The sequence below is a fragment of the Dermacentor silvarum genome, chromosome 7, assembly GCF_013339745.2.
Source record: "Dermacentor silvarum isolate Dsil-2018 chromosome 7, BIME_Dsil_1.4, whole genome shotgun sequence".
Lineage (NCBI taxonomy): Eukaryota > Metazoa > Arthropoda > Arachnida > Ixodida > Ixodidae > Dermacentor > Dermacentor silvarum.
The window spans coordinates 31229256-31245742 of NC_051160.1; the positions used below are offsets into that span (position 1 = coordinate 31229256).

The following is a 16487-nucleotide window of genomic DNA, read 5'->3' on the forward strand; positions in this document are numbered from 1 at the left end:
TTGTCATCAGCTTCTGGCTTCTCAGGAGTCTCCTTCCAGCCAAAGAGAGTCGATGTGGGGTCCTTTCCAGGTGTGCCCTCTCTGCTTGGAAGCTTGGTGGGCTCTTGCGTTTTGGCACCAGGTTCTCCAGGGAACTCTGGCTCCTTCTCGGCTTCCTGGATGATGCGAGTCACTTCAGTGATAATCACAGTTTCCGGTTCTTTCTGGTCAGGTTGCTCAACAGATGGCTTCTTTGACTTGCCCTTCTTTTTCTTGCCAGGCTCCTTGTCATCAGCTTCAGGCTTCTCAGATGTCTCCTTCCAGCAAAGGATAGTCGGACTGAGCTCCTTTCCAGGTGTGCCCTCTGTGCTTGGAAGCTTGGCAGGCTCTTGTGTTTCGGCGCCAGGTTCTCCAGAGAACTCTGGCTGCTTTTCGCTTTCCTTGATGATGCGAGTCACGTCAGTGATGATCACAGTTTCAGGTTCTTCCTGGTCATGAGGCTCATCTGATGGCTTCTTTGCCTTGCCCTTCTTTTTCTTGCCAGGTTCCTTGTCATCAGCTTCTGGCTTCTCAGGTGTCTCCTTCAAGCCAATGACAGTCGGGCTGAGCTCCTTTCCAGGTGTGCCCTCTGTGCTTGGAAGCTTTGCTGGCTCTTGTGTGTCAGCTCCAGGCTCGCCAGGGAACCCTAGCAACTTCTCGCCTTCCTTCATGATGCGAGTCACTTCAGTTATGATCACAGTTTCAGGTTCTTCCTGGTCATGAGGCTCATCGGATGGCTTCTTGGGCTTGCGCTTCTTTTTCTTGCCAGGCTCCTTGTCATCAGCTTCTGGCTTCGCAGGTGTCTCCTTCCAGCCAAAGATAGTCAATGAGGGCTCCTTTCCAGGTGCGCCCTCTCTGCTTGGAATCTTGGTGGGCTCTTGTGTTTCAGCTCCAGGCACACCTGGGAACCCTGGCTCCTTCTCGCCTTCCTTGATGATGCGAGTCACTTCAGTGATAATCACAGTTTCCGGTTCTTTCTGGTCAGGTTGCTCAACAGATGGCTTCTTTGACTTGCCCTTCTTTTTCTTGCCAGGCTCCTTGTCATCAGCTTCAGGCTTCTCAGATGTCTCCTCCCAGCAAAGGATAGTCGGAATGAGCTCCTTTCCAGGTGTGCCCTCTGTGCTTGGAAGCTTGGCAGGCTCTTGTGTTTCGGCGCCAGGTTCTCCAGAGAACTCTGGCTGCTTTTCGCTTTCCTTGATGATGCGAGTCACGTCAGTGATGATCACAGTTTCAGGTTCTTCCTGGTCATGAGGCTCATCTGATGGCTTCTTTGCCTTGCCCTTCTTTTTCTTGCCAGGCTCCTTGTCATCAGCTTCTGGCTTCTCAGGTGTCTCCTTCAAGCCAATGACAGTCGGGCTGAGCTCCTTTCCAGGTGTGCCCTCTGTGCTTGGAAGCTTTGCTGGCTCTTGTGTGTCAGCTCCAGGCTCGCCAGGGAACCCTAGCAACTTCTCGCCTTCCTTCATGATGCGAGTCACTTCAGTTATGATCACAGTTTCAGGTTCTTCCTGGTCATGAGGCTCATCGGATGGCTTCTTGGGCTTGCGCTTCTTTTTCTTGCCAGGCTCCTTGTCATCAGCTTCTGGCTTCTCAGGAGTCTCCTTCCAGCCAAAGAGAGTCGATGTGGGGTCCTTTCCAGGTGTGCCCTCTCTGCTTGGAAGCTTGGTGGGCTCTTGCGTTTTGGCACCAGGTTCTCCAGGGAACTCTGGCTCCTTCTCGCCTTCCTGGATGATGCGAGTCACTTCAGTGATGATGACAGTCTCGGGTTCTTTCTGGTCATGTGGCTGATCTGATGGCTTCTTTGGCTTGTCCTTCTTTTTCTTGCCAGGCTCCTTGTCATCAGCTTCTGGCTTCTCAGGTGTCTCCTTCCAGCCAAAGATAGTCAATGAGGGCTCCTTTCCAGGTGTGCCCTCTCTGCTTGGAATCTTGGTGGGCTCTTGTGTTTCAGCTCCAGGCACACCTGGGAACTCTGGCTCCTTCTCGCCTTCCTTGATGATGTGAGTCACTTCAGTGATGATGACTGTTTCCGGTTCTTTCTGGTCAGGTTGCTCAACAGATGGCTTCTTTGACTTGCCCTTCTTTTTCTTGCCAGGCTCCTTGTCATCAGCTTCTGGCTTCTCAGGAGTCTCCTTCCAGCCAAGGATAGTCGGACTGAGCTCCTTTCCAGGTGTGCCTTCTGTGCTTGGAAGCTTGGCAGGCTCTTGCGTTTCGGTGCCAGGTTCTCCAGGGAACTCTGGCTGCTTCTCGCTTTCCTTGATGATGCGAGTCACGTCAGTGATGATCACAGTTTCATGTTCTTCCTGGTCATGAGGCTCATCTGATGGCTTCTTTGGCTTGCCCTTCTTTTTCTTGCCAGGCTCCTTGTCATCAGCTTCTGGCTTCTCAGGTGTCTCCTTCAAGCCAAAGATAGTCGATGTGGGCTCCTTTCCAGGTGTGCCCTCTCTACTTGGAAGCTTTGCTGGCTCTTGTGTGTCAGCACCAGGCTCGCCAGGGAACCCTAGCAACTTCTCGCCTTCCTTGATGATGCGAGTCACCTTAGTGATGACAGTTTCAGGTTCTTTCTGGTCGTGAGGCTCATCGAATGGCTTCTTTGGCTTGCCCTTCTTTTTCTTGCCAGGCTCCTTGTCATCATCTTCTGGCTTCTGAGGTGTCTCCTTCCAGACAAAGATAGTTGATGTGGGCTCCTTTCCAGGTGTGCCCTCTCTGCTTGGAAGCTTGGTGGGCCCTTGCGTTTCGGCACCAGGTTCTCCAGGGAACTCTGGCTCCTTTTCACCTTCCTGGATTATGCGAGTCACTTCAGTGATGATGACCATTTCAGGTTCTTTAAGGTCATGCGGCTCATCTGATGGCTTCCTTGGCTTGCTCTTCTTTTTCTTGCCAGGCTCCTTCTCATCAGCTTCTGGCTTCTCAGGTGTCTCCTTCCAGCCAAAGATAGTCGATGTGGGCTCCTTTCCAGGTGTGCCCTCTCTGCTTGGAAGCTTGGTGGGCTCTTGCGTTTCGGCACCAGGTTGTCCAGCAATCTCTGGCTCCTTCTCGGCTTCCTGGATGATGCGAGTCACTTCAGTGATGATGACTGTCTCGGGTTCTTTCTGGTCATGCGGCTCATCTGATGGCTTCTTTGGCTTGCTCTTCTTTTTCTTGCCAGGCTCCTTGTCATCAGCTTCTGGCTTCTCAGGTGTCTCCTTCCAGCCAAAGATAGTCGATGTGGGCTCCTTTCCAGGTGTGCCCTCTCTGCTTGGAAGCTTGGTGGCCTCTTGCGTTTCAGAGCCAGGTTCTCCAGGGAACTCTGGCTCCTCCTTGCTTTCCTTGATGATGCGAGTCACTTCAGTGATGATCACAGTTTCAGGTTCTTTTTGGTCATGTGGCTCATCAGAAGGCTTCTTTGGCTCACCCTTGTTTTTCTTGCCAGGCTCCTTGTCATCAGCTTCGGGCTTTTCAGGTGTCTCTTTCCAGCCAAAGATAGTCGGACTGAGCTCCTTTCCAGGTGTGCCCTCTCGGCTTGGAAGCTTGACTGGCTCTTGTGTGTCAGCTCCAGGCTCGCCAGGGAACCCTAGCAACCTCTCGCCTTCCTTGATGATGCGAGTCACTTCAGTGATGATGACAGTGTCAGGTTCTTTCTGGTCGTGAGGCTCATCGAATGGCTTCTTTTGCTTGCCAGGCTTCTTTTCATTGGCTTCTGGCTTCTCAGGTGTCTCCTTCCAGCCAAAGATAGTCGATGTGGGCCCCTTTCCAGGTGTGCCCTCTCTGCTTGGAAGCTTGGCTGGCTCTTGTGTGTCAGTTCCAGGCTCACCAGGGAACCCTAGCAACTTCTCGCCTTCCTTGATGATGCGAGTCACTTCAGTGATGATGACAGTTTCAGGTTCTTTCTGGTCATGTGGCTCATCGAATGGCTTCTTTGGCTTGGCCTTCTTTTTCTTGCCAGGCTCCTTGTCATCAGCTTCTGGCTTCTCAGGAGCCTCCTTCCAGCCAACGATAGTCGACGTGGGCTCCTTTCCAGGTGTGCCCTCTCTGCTTGGAAGCTTGGTGGGCTCTTGCGTTTCGGCACCAGGTTCTCCAGCAATCTCTGGCTCCTTCTCGGCTTCCTGGATGATGCGAGTCACTTCAGTGATAATGACTGTCTCGGGTTCTTTCTGGTCATGCGGCTCATCTGATGGCTTCCTTGGCTTGCTCTTCTTTTTCTTGCCAGGCTCCTTGTCATCAGCTTCTGGCTTCTCAGGTGTCTCCTTCCAGCCAAAGATAGTCGATGTGGGCTCCTTTCCAGGTGTGCCCTCTCTGCTTGGAAGCTTGGTGGGCTCTTGCGTTTCAGCACCAGGTTCTCCAGGGAACTCTGGCTCCTTCTTGCTTTCCTTGATGATGCGAGTCACTTCGGTGATGATGACCTTTTCAGCTTCCTTCTGGTCATGCGGCTCTTCTGATGGCTTTTTTGGCTTGCCCTTCTTTTTCTTGCCAGGCTCCTTGTCGTCAGCTTCAGGTTTCTCAGGTGTCTCCTTCCAGCCAAAGATAGTCGGACTGAGCTGCTTTCCAGGTGTGCCCTCTCTGCTTGGAAGCTTTGCTGGCTCTTGTGTGTCAGCACCAGGCTTGCCAGGGAACCCTAGCAACTTCTCGCCTTCCTTGATTATGCGAGTCACTTCACTGATGATGGCAGTTTCAGGTTCTTTCTGGTCATGTGGGTCTTCAGATGGCTTCTTTGGCTCAGCCTTGTTTTTCTTGCCAGGCTCCTTGTCATCAGCTTCGGGCTTTTCAGGTGTCTCTTTCCAGCCAAAGATAGTGGGACTGAGCTCCTTTCCAGGTGTGCCCTCTCGGCTTGGAAGCTTGACTGGCTCTTGTGTGTCAGCTCCAGGCTTGCCAGGGAACCCTAGCAACTTCTCGCCTTCCTTGATGGTGCGAGTCACTTCAGTGATGATGACAGTGTCAGATTCTTTCTGGTCGTGAGGCTCATCGAATGGCTCCTTTGGCTTGCCAGGCTTCTTTTGATTGGCTTCTGGCTTCTCAGGTGTCTCCTTCCAGCCAAAGATAGTCGATGTGGGCCCCTTTCCAGGTGTGCCCTCTCTGCTTGGAAGCTTGGCTGGCTCTTGTGTGTCAGTTCCAGGCTCACCAGGGAACCCCAGCAACTTCTCGCCTTCATTGATGATGCGAGTCACTTCAGTGATGATGACAGTTTCAGGTTCTTTCTGGTCATGTGGCTCATCGAATGGCTTCTTTGGCTTGCCCTTCTTTTTCTTGCCAGGCTCCTTGTCATCAGCTTCTGGCTTCTCAGGAGCCTCCTTCCAGCCAACGATAGTCGACGTGGGCTCCTTTCCAGGTGTGCCCTCTCTGCTTGGAATCTTGGTGGGCACCAGCGTTGCAGCTGCAGGCGCTCCTGGGAACCCTGGCTGCTTCTCGCCTTCCTTGATGATGCGAGTCACTTCAGTGACGATGACCGTTTCAGTTTCTTTCAAGTCATGTGGCTTTGATGGCTTCTTTGGCTTGTCCTTCTTTTTCTTGCCAGGCTCCTTTTCATCAGCTTCTGGCTTCTCTGGTGTCTCCTTCCAGCCAGAGATAGTCGGACTAGGCTCTTTTCCAGGAGTGCCTTCTGTGCCTGAGAGCTTGGTCGGCTCCTGCGTTTCAGCACCAAGTTCTCCAGGGAACCCTGGCTCCTTCTCGTCTTGCTTCATGATACTAGTCGCTTCAGTGCTGATGACTGTTCCGGGTTCTTTCTGGTCATGTGGATCATCGGAGGGCTTCTTTGGCTTGCCCTTCTTTTTCTTGCCATGCTCCTTGTCATCAGCTTCTGGCTTCTCAGGTGTCTCCTTCCAGTGAAAGATAGTCGATGGGGACTCCTTTCCAGGTGTGCCCTCTCTGCTTGGAAGCTTGGCTGGCTCTTGTGTGTCAGTTCCAGGCTTACCAGGGAACCCTAGCAACTTCTCGCCTTCCTTGATAATGTGAGTCACTTCAGTGATGATGACAGTTTCAGGTTCTTTCTGGTGATGTGGCTCATCGAATGGCTTCTTTGGCTTGCCCTTCCTTTTCTTGCCAGGCTCCTTGTCATCAGCTTCTGGCTTCTCAGGAGTCTCCTTCCAGCCAAAGATAGTCGATGTGGGCAGCTTTCCAGGTGTTCCCTCTCTGCCTGGAATCTGGGTGGGCTCTTGTGTTTCAGCTCCAGGCGCTCCTGGGAACCCTGGCTCCTTCTCGCCTTCGTTGATGATGCGAGTCACTTCCGTGACGATGACCGTTTCAGGTTCTTTCAAATCATGTGGCTCATCTGATGGCTTCTTTGGCTTGCCCTTCTTTTTCTTGCCAGGCTCCTTGTCAACAATTTCTGGCTTCTGAAACGTCTCTGCACCCAGTTGGGGACGCTCTCTTCTACATTCCCTGATTATGTCAGTCAGTTCTGTAATAAGATGCGTGTCATCATAGTCTTGGTCTGTTGGCACATTGCTCTGTGTGATGTGCTTTTTTATCGTTTCCTCTTTCAGTCTGTCTATGTGCTCAGGCTGTTGATATAGACCAGCCTCACTGAAATAGGATGTAGCTGGGAAGTGTTCTCCTTTCGGTGAAACTTCTTGGTGTCCATGGATGGTTGTGTCGATTACATTCAGTGTTTTCTTGTAGGGGCCTCGGAGGTGCTCACCCTCTCTGATGACATGTGCTGCTTCTGTGATGAGAACTTCAGAATATTTATTGAGGCTTTGCTCTTCAGGCATTTCTTTTGGCTCATCAACTTTTCCATGGCCATGTTTGTCATCTTTAGGTTGGTTGTCCAGGCCAGTCTCCTTTTTTAGGCTTTCTTCTTTTTTCTTACCTGGGTGTTGTTTGTCCTCTTTCAGGTGTGGCTTAGAGCCATCTTTGATGACTGCTTTTGTTGCAGCTGCACTAGTAAAGTCACGGTGACTTGTTTTTTTAGGGAGCCCTGAAGAAGCATCGATACCTGTGTTGTTTTGCAAATCTGGTTGCTGCTTGTTATCGCCTGGTTGCAGCATTTGCGCACTGTTTGGGAGACTTGCTATTTGTGAAGGCTGAATTATCGTGGTTGTTGTGATAGTAGGAACTCCATATATTATAGTGAGCGTGCTTTCCTCGGAGGGAGCCTTAGGTTTTCCTGTTTCTGGTTTGTCCAAAGAAATGTCGTGTTCTGCCTTAGGGGAATCAACTGACTGAAGTGGCAGTTCTTTAGTATATTTTTGTGGGGACTGATCTTTTCCACTTATGGACGGCTGAGCATAAACAGGCACATAAGAAGGAACTGTGCTAGAACGATCATGAGACTGTTGTGTCATTGCGAGCACTTCGTCTTTGCGTACCTCGCCTAAGCAAGGATCACTGATGGTGTGAACTGTAAGGTCGGTTTCCGCCCCGTGCAACTTATCACTCTGCACGGCTGGCATCATACCGTGTGGAGTTTGTGCACTGCCAGGCATCACGGCTGGGACTTTGGCATCAAGCTCAACAGACGTGGGCACACTGTGTGGTTGTTTACTGTCATCAGACAGAATGACATGTTGCCGGGAGACATCAGCCGGAGCCTTATCTCGAGGAGTGGTAAGAGTACTGTCGGAGCCTTCTCGAAGGGGTTGTGATTCGTCTGTTTTCTTCACTGGTGTGGGTTGCGTGACATCATGTTTGTCGCTTTCAGTTTCTGCCCTTGGCGGTGTTACAAGAGCAGGTTGCTCGGGAAGGGGTGCCTTGCTTTTCTTTTTAGATTTTTTCTTCTTCTTCGTTTCAATGTCTGGCTGGACAGGCTGTTCTTTCTGGGCGTCTTCTGTAAGAGTGACATCAGAAGAATGCTTGCCGTCTCCAGAGAATAAGTTCATCGCAAATTTTTTCACTTTCTTGCCGAACCTGTCAAGCGGGTTGCTTGATGTTTTCGTGTCTTGGACTTGGGGAGCCGGAGACGGAGAATGGTCCTTCTTCTTTTGCTTGGAACTCTTCTTCAGATGCTTAGGTTGGCCGTTAGCGGGGGCTTCATCACCTGTTGCCTTTCGCTCGTCATCTCCTAGGCTTGTCGGCTCCCCGGTTTCTTTTGCTGTCAATGGAGTGCTTTCGCCTTGCTCAGGCTGAGACGGCAAAGGTTTCCTGGCAGCTTCTGTGCCAGTTCCAGAGGACAGTGGGGGCGTCCCAGAATCAACTTCGTGCTGTCCAGACAAAGTCTTGGTGACTGTAATTGATGGGAGTGGGCTTTCCTTAGTTTGGAGCTCAAGGTGTTTTGGGTGCCCATTAGCCCTTTCCGGGGCCTTTCCTGGTTCTTCGAAAGCTGTCACGTTAGTCAGTTTCTGTAGATCGGTGGTTACGTCATAAACAGTGCTGCCCACATCTGTTGTGCTTGTTGTGAGTCCACGAGCGGGCGATTTGGTGACCCGACCTTTCATGACCACAGCATCAACCTCGACAGTGCCTGGTTTCTGACTCGCAAGCACTGGTTCCCCCTTCTCACCTTCCTTACCTGTTTCCTTTGTGGCCTTGGCGTTCGGGAATAAGTGGGGGAGGTCAGCAGCTGCTGAGGCTTCACCGGGTGACAGCTGCCTAACTGTCACAGCAGTGCGGCTGACAACTTCACGCCGTGTCTGAGACTGAGATGTCTCAGTCACAGAATCAGCTGGGAAAACCAAAGTGCTTGTGATGCCTTCACCAGTTCCTGTCTGCACCTTGTCGAGTATCATTTCCTGATGCTGCACGGTGTGTATACTGGACACCTGCTTTGATGTTGTTGTACTGGGCTTTTCAGTTCCAGCTGGAGCTTTGGCAGGAACATTGGCAGCTCCCTCGACGACACTACCAGGTGTCCAACCCTGACTGTGCTGTGTAGACACAACATCACTTACCGTTTCATGTGCACCTATCCTCTGCATCAACTTCCTGGTGTCCACTTCAGATTCATGTACCCTCACACTGTACACTTCAGTGGTAGTCTGTTTCTCTCCAGGCATTTCACTTGCAGCAACGCCTGCCACGTCTGAGCTGTCTAGAGGCCTCACCTCGTGGACGTCCTCTTCTGGAGCTTGCACAAATTCCGCGAAGGATGGAAGCTGGAAGGAGTAGTGAACAAGCTGAACTTTTTCCTGGAACTTAAGCTCGATAGTTTTCTTCTCCTCTGTGTCCTGCACGACCCTCGAAGACACCAGGTTCAGTGGTTCCACTTCCCTCTTAAACTCGCTCTCCACCAGCTTGACTTCACCAGGTGCGGGTTCTTGCCTGCCGGTGAGCGATGACAGCGCCCTGAGCTCGTCATCAACAGATGAGTCACGAAGTACCCTAGGCTCTCCCGGTAAGCCGCTCAGTACGGGAGCAAGCTCTCCGGTAGTCACCGTGACTGCCTGCGGGTGTGTGTCGGTTGTGTCCTGTGTCGAGTTCCTCTCCGTTGCCGCTGCAAGGAAAGGCATGGGGGAAGGACTGCGGTCGTGACGTGTTACAACCCAGCTAGTGCCAAAACGAGCATGTCCTTCTGTAGGCTGGGACTGCCAGGACTCCCACATGGGACTGTCGTGTTCGGAACTCCAAGTGCCGCTGACAGTGCTAACTGTAGTCAACTGTTCCGACCTCCTCTGAGGCTCCAGATTCGCTGTGTATGCTTGAATGTCGTCGGGGCTCGTAAGAGATCTAAAAGATTCAGAGAGCTGCCAAGGCTGGCGGCCTCCATCTGTTCCCAGATGTGGCTGACCACCTGTCTGCCCCGTGCTGACTGCCGAGACGAGCCTGGTGGTGGTGCGTGTCACCTGAGAGGTCCCGTCTGGCCGCTGCTCTCGCGTCACAACGGTCTGCGGTCTAGACTGGTAGAACGCCATGTACTCCTGGCCGGCGGGGACGTCCATAAACGAGCCCAGAGCTTGGCCGGAAAGCTTCGGGATTGTTTCGCTCGATACGTCCGCCCCCTGTAAGCCAAATACTAGGCCGTTAGTCAGGGCCTTGCTGTGACCAATCCAGTACTGTGACTGTGTGTGCAGCCGAAAGTGACAAGAGCTGATGAAGGAAGTTGTGGAGAAGAAGAGAGAGGAGAAGACAAAGAGAGAAAGAAAGACAGGAAGACAAGGGAAGGTGGTGCAGATGTACAAGTTTGTATTGCCATAAAAAACAGGAGCGAAAAAGAAGAACACGAAGACACGATATCAGAAGATGAAAACACACCATGCGTGGCACTCTCGTAACAACAAAGTATGACACAATTATGCAAAATTATTGCACGAAACAATGTTTAAGCCCACTATGAGCCACCCAATGTCTCTGTGTAACCGTCAAACATGACTAGCCAAGGCACTCTCAAATGCAACACAAAAGAAACTCACTGCCTGTCACACAGACATGCTAGGGCTACTAATAAATATGCACGCGGTGATTGCCTTTCCTACGAACTGGCGCAGTATCGCAGGACACACAGAAGCCATTCTCGTCAATGGTGCGTATGCACAAGAAGCAGCAAATGGCAGTACATGAGGTAAAGACTCATGGTAGTAGCAGTAGTAGTGGTCAGAGGTCCACAACTGAGATCTACAAACTCTTTTCCAAAGATCACGGCAAGAAAAAAACAAGCGTTAGTAGCTGCAGTAGTATTTTCGAGCAGTGGATTGGGGGGGGTCGGGGTGCTATGGAAAGTGCAAACAGGGAAAGGGGTAACGCTGATGCTTGATTAGTCATTTTGCAGACCAGGCAGGCGACAAGGGCATGATATGTGGTCTTTCGGAGAGGGAGCTTGTCCTCTAAAAACAGCTGCGAACATGCGAAGGTGTTGTTCGAATCAAACCTTGGAGGCTGGGTCAAGGCACCCGTCGGAATGGCGCCCAGCATTTTCACCCCCTCCTTCCCCAACAGGTTCCCGAGCGCTTGCCTCTTCAGGCAGCCCCTTGCGCTTTTTCTTGGCCTTTTTCTTGCTGGCCGTCTCTTCCAAGGGGGTGCCCTGACGCTGCTCCGGCGAGCCCGCGCCACTCTCATCGGCACCTGTCCTCTGAGGCACAACCCCCATCGCGTCCTTGCTCACACCTCCCGACTCGCGCACTCCCCCTGATACGTCCTCACCAGCAACCGGCTCGCTCCTAGACTCAACCCCTTCATAGCCGGGCACAGGGCTTCCCATACGGGCCACTTGCGCGTATGTCAACCTTTTCGATTCACCCGTGGGCGACAACAGTTCTTTCTGCACCATTTCAACAGGTTGCGTCGTTCCATTCAGTCTTTCGGCAGTCTGTGTTTCCACTGTCACTGGGACTTGAACTGCAGAAGCATGGAAATCCTTGTCATCCTGCCTGCTGTCCTCAGGATGAGGCTTCCTGGCTTCGAGCTGAAATGGCTCGTCGTCGGCACCAGACTCTGCGACCAAAGTCGGCTGTGGACTCGCTCTCCCAGACAGGATTTCCGCGTACGTCGGCCTTGGTGCCAGAGACGGCTCGCCCGAGCTCTCTGCTTGCCCGGAGTCAGCTGTGCTCCGAGACTGCTGCGCCTTGCCGTCTGCTTTTTTCTGTTGGCTCGACCCATCTTTGGTGCTCGACTTGGCAGCGCCTGACTTTGCATGTCTCTCCTGCGATGTTGCCTGAGCCGAACTCTGCGTCACCGGGGCAACGAGAGTTACGGGAACCTGTTCGGTTTCTTCGAGGTGCTCGTGGCTCTCGGCTGGCAAGCTATGTGCTCCTCGTGGCAGTTGAAGGAACGGTGTACCCCTGAAGTCCAGACTCGGCATTGAGCTGGAGGAAGCCTGTCCTGGCTCGGGTGTGGCTTCCCGGGAAGGGCGGGCGCTGCCGCGTGGTGATCGGACATAACGTTTGTACGAAGTGTCCATGCTGACGTTGAACGGCACCTCGTCGGGCAACTGTCGCTGGTGCAGTTTGCGTATGTGGTCCTGAAGCTGAGTCATTTGGTGCCGGTACTTTCTGACCTCATCCTTAAGAGCCTGAGTGGTGGGGAACAGATGTTTGGCGCCAGGGGGAGGAAAGAGAAACAACCAGTGTGTTGGTTACGAGCTGCGCGCTACCCTAGGTACAACCTAGTTGGGAACACAACCACGACGTGCTTTTCTACGTCTACGGCACAACGCCTCGACTTTTCTACGTGGGTTACAATGTGCAGCCACACTGCCAGTCTGCTGCCCCACTGTCCACCATTTGCATGGCACTCAACTTTATGAGATAAACAGTGCAATCACTATTTTCTTTCAGCCTCCTTTGAACTGGACAAAGGGTCACATTCCAATAACACATTGATTGATTGATTTAATTGATGGATTGGCTTCCACAAACTACGCCTATGTTATGAGCGACACAATAGGGGATGGGTCTGGATCAATTTAGGCACCGCATTTTGGTCAGAATGTGGCCATGGAAAGTGGCCATGGCCATGTGGCCACAGACTTTTACGTTCAATCAGGTGCGCAAACAAGTAAGGATTTTTTGGGTGGTATGTGTAACTGGCTGACATGTAGATGACTGCTGGTAAGAAAGAACAAAAACACTGAAGCTGAAGCTTGAGCTCATAAATTTCAGTTAAATACATCATGATGTTTATGTTACAATGCTTGCAGGTATCAGCATATAGAAGGCAAAAGGAGCTAATCAATGCCTGGCTGCTACTTCCCACGTGGCACCAAAGAAGCTGGTTTTCTGAACAGAGGATTTGTGTTTCAGGGATTTGGTTGTTTCTTTTCTTTTAATGACACTGCTTGAAAGCTTACAATGCTTGCAGATACCAGCCAGAATACCAAGCACAACCTCACGTGCTTTTCTGCTGCTTTGTGAAGTGAGAAATTTCACGCTTCAGTTCGTTGAAGACCTTTGTAATGAACTCGTAACGCTGCAAAAATGACTACACATGAATACTGGTTGTTGAGCAATGCAGCAATGACTCGAGCAATAGAGCAGAAGGAAAGAAGCAAGCCAGGGTGTTGATTTGCCACCAAAGTCCCAGTACAGTTCCAGAGAATAGTTGTCAAGTTCAAGTGAGGCCAAACTATGAGCACTAACAAGCAGTTTCTACTTAAGAAGAAATAAGCGAGGAAGCGAGATTGAAAGAAAGAAGAAGTATGCGAGGGGAGTGGCGCAGTTTAAAAAACGCAACTACGTTTTCACTGCCTGTCTTACAAGATTCTAGCACGAAAGCTACAGCAGAAGATACACTATAAGGGGCTAACAATTCTAGCACAGGCACACAAGAAAATAAGCACACCGGAAGATTTTTATCCGCAGTACGAGCGACACAGTACGCACCTCCTGGAGCTTGAGGTTCAGAGTCCGTTCCGCAGGCGTGTTACCGATAGCCCCGAGGGCCAGCTTCAGTCGGTGCTCCGATTGAGACAGCAGTTGCCTCACGTGAAGAAGATCCTGACTATACTGCTCATCCTGAAAGAAGCAGAAGAAGAAGAACAAAACCGTCACCCAAAATGAGCACATTGTTTAGAATCAGCCTGTCTTTTTTATTTTCGGGACCCATTTGCAGCTCCGCTATATTCCGTGGCAGTTATACGAGTATACAATAACTTATAATGGCCTGTGGTAACTGTGATGCACAGCTGAGTAAATTATCAATTTGTAACCACTGTAGCCATTGAATCATTGTGACAACCGGGTTTGAACTACCTTGCACAAGGTGTGTAAAAAAGAATATCTTTTAATCGATAAAGACCCAGTGTGAATGCACGAATGCTCAAGACATGCCTGTGCGAGGCAGGCAGACAACTCTTGGCAGCGGCTGTCCAGCTTCCCCTGGAGAGCTTGCAGTTGGCGCGACAGCTCCTGCACCGTGGCCACCATGGCGTTCTCTTCGGGCGAGTACGATGCCCAGACGCGGAGGTGCACCCGCAGTTTCTCCAGCGACATGGCCATCTTGGTCTGCTGGCTGGAAAGGTCGGCCAGCATTTTCTGCGTGGGAGATGAACCCCCCCCGATGAAATATCTGGTCCACGACAGATTTGTTAACGCTTCACTTACATAAGGTGAAACGTTAAGTCATATTTGGCAAGGTGAAACTTTGCGTGTGCCTGTGTAAGTTCCTCGCAATACCACTCACCTCACGCAAGGCCAGCTGGTCACGTAGGCTCTTACGGCGTAGTTGAGGTGCCTCGAGGGAAGAGCGTGCTCGCTCCAACCATGTCTGGCAGTCGCGAGCCTTTGGAAGATAAGAACACATTCAATGATATGCAAACTTGCTTGCTTGATTGAGCTTGCTCCAATTTAACACATTTTCTGCACAAAACAAGCACAAAAACATAAGAGAATTCTTTATCATCATTAAAGAAGAAAAAAAAAAAAAAACAGGCTTGAAAGAGCTGGTTCTATGAATGCAAATAAAGAACTCTCGAGTTTTTCCAACTGACCTCTTAATTTCTCTATTTCTCTATAACCTCGTCAAGTTCATGGCTGTGAATGAGCCCGCAAATAATAATTCAAAAGGTGTATTTGGCCTCATTTAGTGAAATCTGCCTCAATATAGCCGCTATAACAACATGTTTACGCAAGTCATTCATGACTTACACGTAGACACCCTACCACCTACTTTGCATGTACTTCCTAATGAGCATTTCCCCAAAAATGTTCTAATATGCGGTTTACTTTAAATTATATTTGTTCATACAGTGTGAACAGACATGGCCAGCACCTCAGATAAGAAAATTAATTTTACAACCATCAAGTCCTCCAGCATTCTTTGTGGCTTACAATTCACTGCCTTCATTCCTGAAAGCCTGTCTCAGAAAGAAAAAAAATTCCTTAGAACACTAGCACCGCTAACATGCATTACTATGAGACCTGAATGTGCGCACATTCTTTACTATTGTACGAGATATGAAATTTCCAATATACAACAGGCGCATAGCTCATATTAGCACTTATTAACATTGCTTCTCATTCTTGTTCATCATCATCATCAAACTAAAGAAGTTCACTAAAAAAAAAAGTGAATCCTAACACTTAACAACTTCCCTGAATCTGACCCTAAACTAGCACATTTAGATACCTCAACTATGCCTTAACATGGTCCTTTGGTGCACCTCATCACATCTATCCTGCCTTTGTATTATGTTATTCTAGCAGTCCAAACTCCAATTTGACTCCCTTATAGGTCCTACCACACTGAAGGCCCCCTTGGCAAGTTTAACAGCCTCCTTGCAAAAGATAACCGTCACAAGAATCCTGCATCTTGGTCTGCAAGCTCGTAAAACATGCTGTGCAAGCATCACTTTCTCACCTGGCACTTGCTGGCTTTTTTTTTTTTTTTCATACACAAAACACTTTGACCCTCACTCTGGCCAGTATATGATGCAGTATATGCAGTATATTTTTAAATGTGCAGTATATTTTCACATGTCAATTAGACAAGACTCTTCGCTACAGAAACAACAACAACATTCAAGGACTTTTAGGTGTGGTAGGTGCACCTTGTTCCATACTGATAACTTTATAGCAGTGATAATCCGGTGAAAAACAGTCTCGCCGATGAAACGCAGAACAATGTACAGGTGACAATGTCACTAACACACTGGGATATCCTCCAACAAGTCAAAGACATGATCAATGAGAAATGCGCAGCAATGTCCACTAGCTGACTACAGAAGCTGGTGTGCGAATAAAGAGTTTTCTTTCTGTGATCAGTCAGTTGCATGGTCCACGGAGCACCTATTGTGCCCGAGTTCACTTCCAAGCTTTACAGTTTGACTACACAGCATAAGGACAGCCTCCGCAGTGTGGTCCTCATCACTACGTACCTTGCGTTCGCACTGTTCCCACTCTTCAACCAGCTCCTGGAGCAGAGCCAGCTCCTGGACAAGACGACCCTCGAGGTTGCGCTGGCGTTCCTCGGCCGCATCGAGCTTCTCCAGCAGTGGCCCCACGTGGCAGGAGCGGCCAATGCGCTGCACCAGGCCGCTCATCTCCGCCAGCTGGCCCTGGCCGCTTGCCATGTCCCGGTTCACCTCCTAGATCGCATGCGTGAAATGTAGGCAGTAGAGGAGATCAGTTGTTTGACTGTTACGTTGCAGCACCAACGGTAAACATTGCTATAGACGTCATCGTCATTATCAGCATATTGTTATGTCCACTGCAGGACAAAGACCTCTCCCAGCGATCTCCACTAACCCCGATCTTGTTGCTAGATCATTTCAATTCATGCCTGCAAATTTCCCAATTTCATCGTACTCCAAATTCTCTGCCGTCCTTGACTGCACTTCCCTTCCCTTGGTACCTATTCTGTGACTGTAATGGTCAACCAGTTATCTGCCCTACGCATTACATGGCCTGCCTAGCTCCATTTCGTCCCCTTAATCTGAACTATAATATCGGCTACCCTTGTTTTCTCTCTGATCCACACCGCTCTCTCTTCCCGTCTCTTAATGTTACCCCTAACATTTTTTTGTTCCATGCTCATCGTGCAGTCCTTAACTTCTCCTCAAGCTTCTTTGTTAACCTCCAAGTTTCTGCCCCATACGTTAGCACCGGTAGAATGCAATGATTATACACTTCTCTTTTCAAAGATAGCGGTAGGCTGCCTGTCATAATTTGGTAATACTTATGGTACGCGCTCCAACC

At 50.2% G+C, this 16487-nt stretch overlaps 1 protein-coding gene and 2 long non-coding RNA genes across 3 annotated transcripts in view; 2 read left to right on the forward strand and 1 right to left on the reverse strand.

The window, feature by feature from the left end:
- LOC119457867 (titin-like) overlaps positions 1-16487 on the reverse strand; it is a 70351-nt gene that overhangs the window by 26937 nt on the left and 26927 nt on the right. The window contains exons 6-11 of the mRNA XM_049670502.1: positions 15668-15877; positions 13975-14073; positions 13623-13826; positions 13176-13307; positions 6158-9860; positions 3997-4327 (exon numbers count right to left, since the gene is read on the reverse strand). Coding sequence (XP_049526459.1) covers positions 3997-4327; positions 6158-9860; positions 13176-13307; positions 13623-13826; positions 13975-14073; positions 15668-15877 — 4679 coding nt within the window. The remainder of the gene's footprint in view (positions 1-3996; positions 4328-6157; positions 9861-13175; positions 13308-13622; positions 13827-13974; positions 14074-15667; positions 15878-16487) is intronic.
- On the forward strand, positions 1926-3334 carry LOC125946671 (uncharacterized). The gene is made up of 3 exons (XR_007467760.1): positions 1926-2054; positions 2844-3022; positions 3287-3334. It is a non-coding gene; the product is annotated as an uncharacterized LOC125946671 (long non-coding RNA).
- On the forward strand, positions 3519-6242 carry LOC125946670 (uncharacterized). Its single transcript, XR_007467759.1, has 3 exons — positions 3519-3703; positions 4232-4327; positions 6158-6242. It is a non-coding gene; the product is annotated as an uncharacterized LOC125946670 (long non-coding RNA).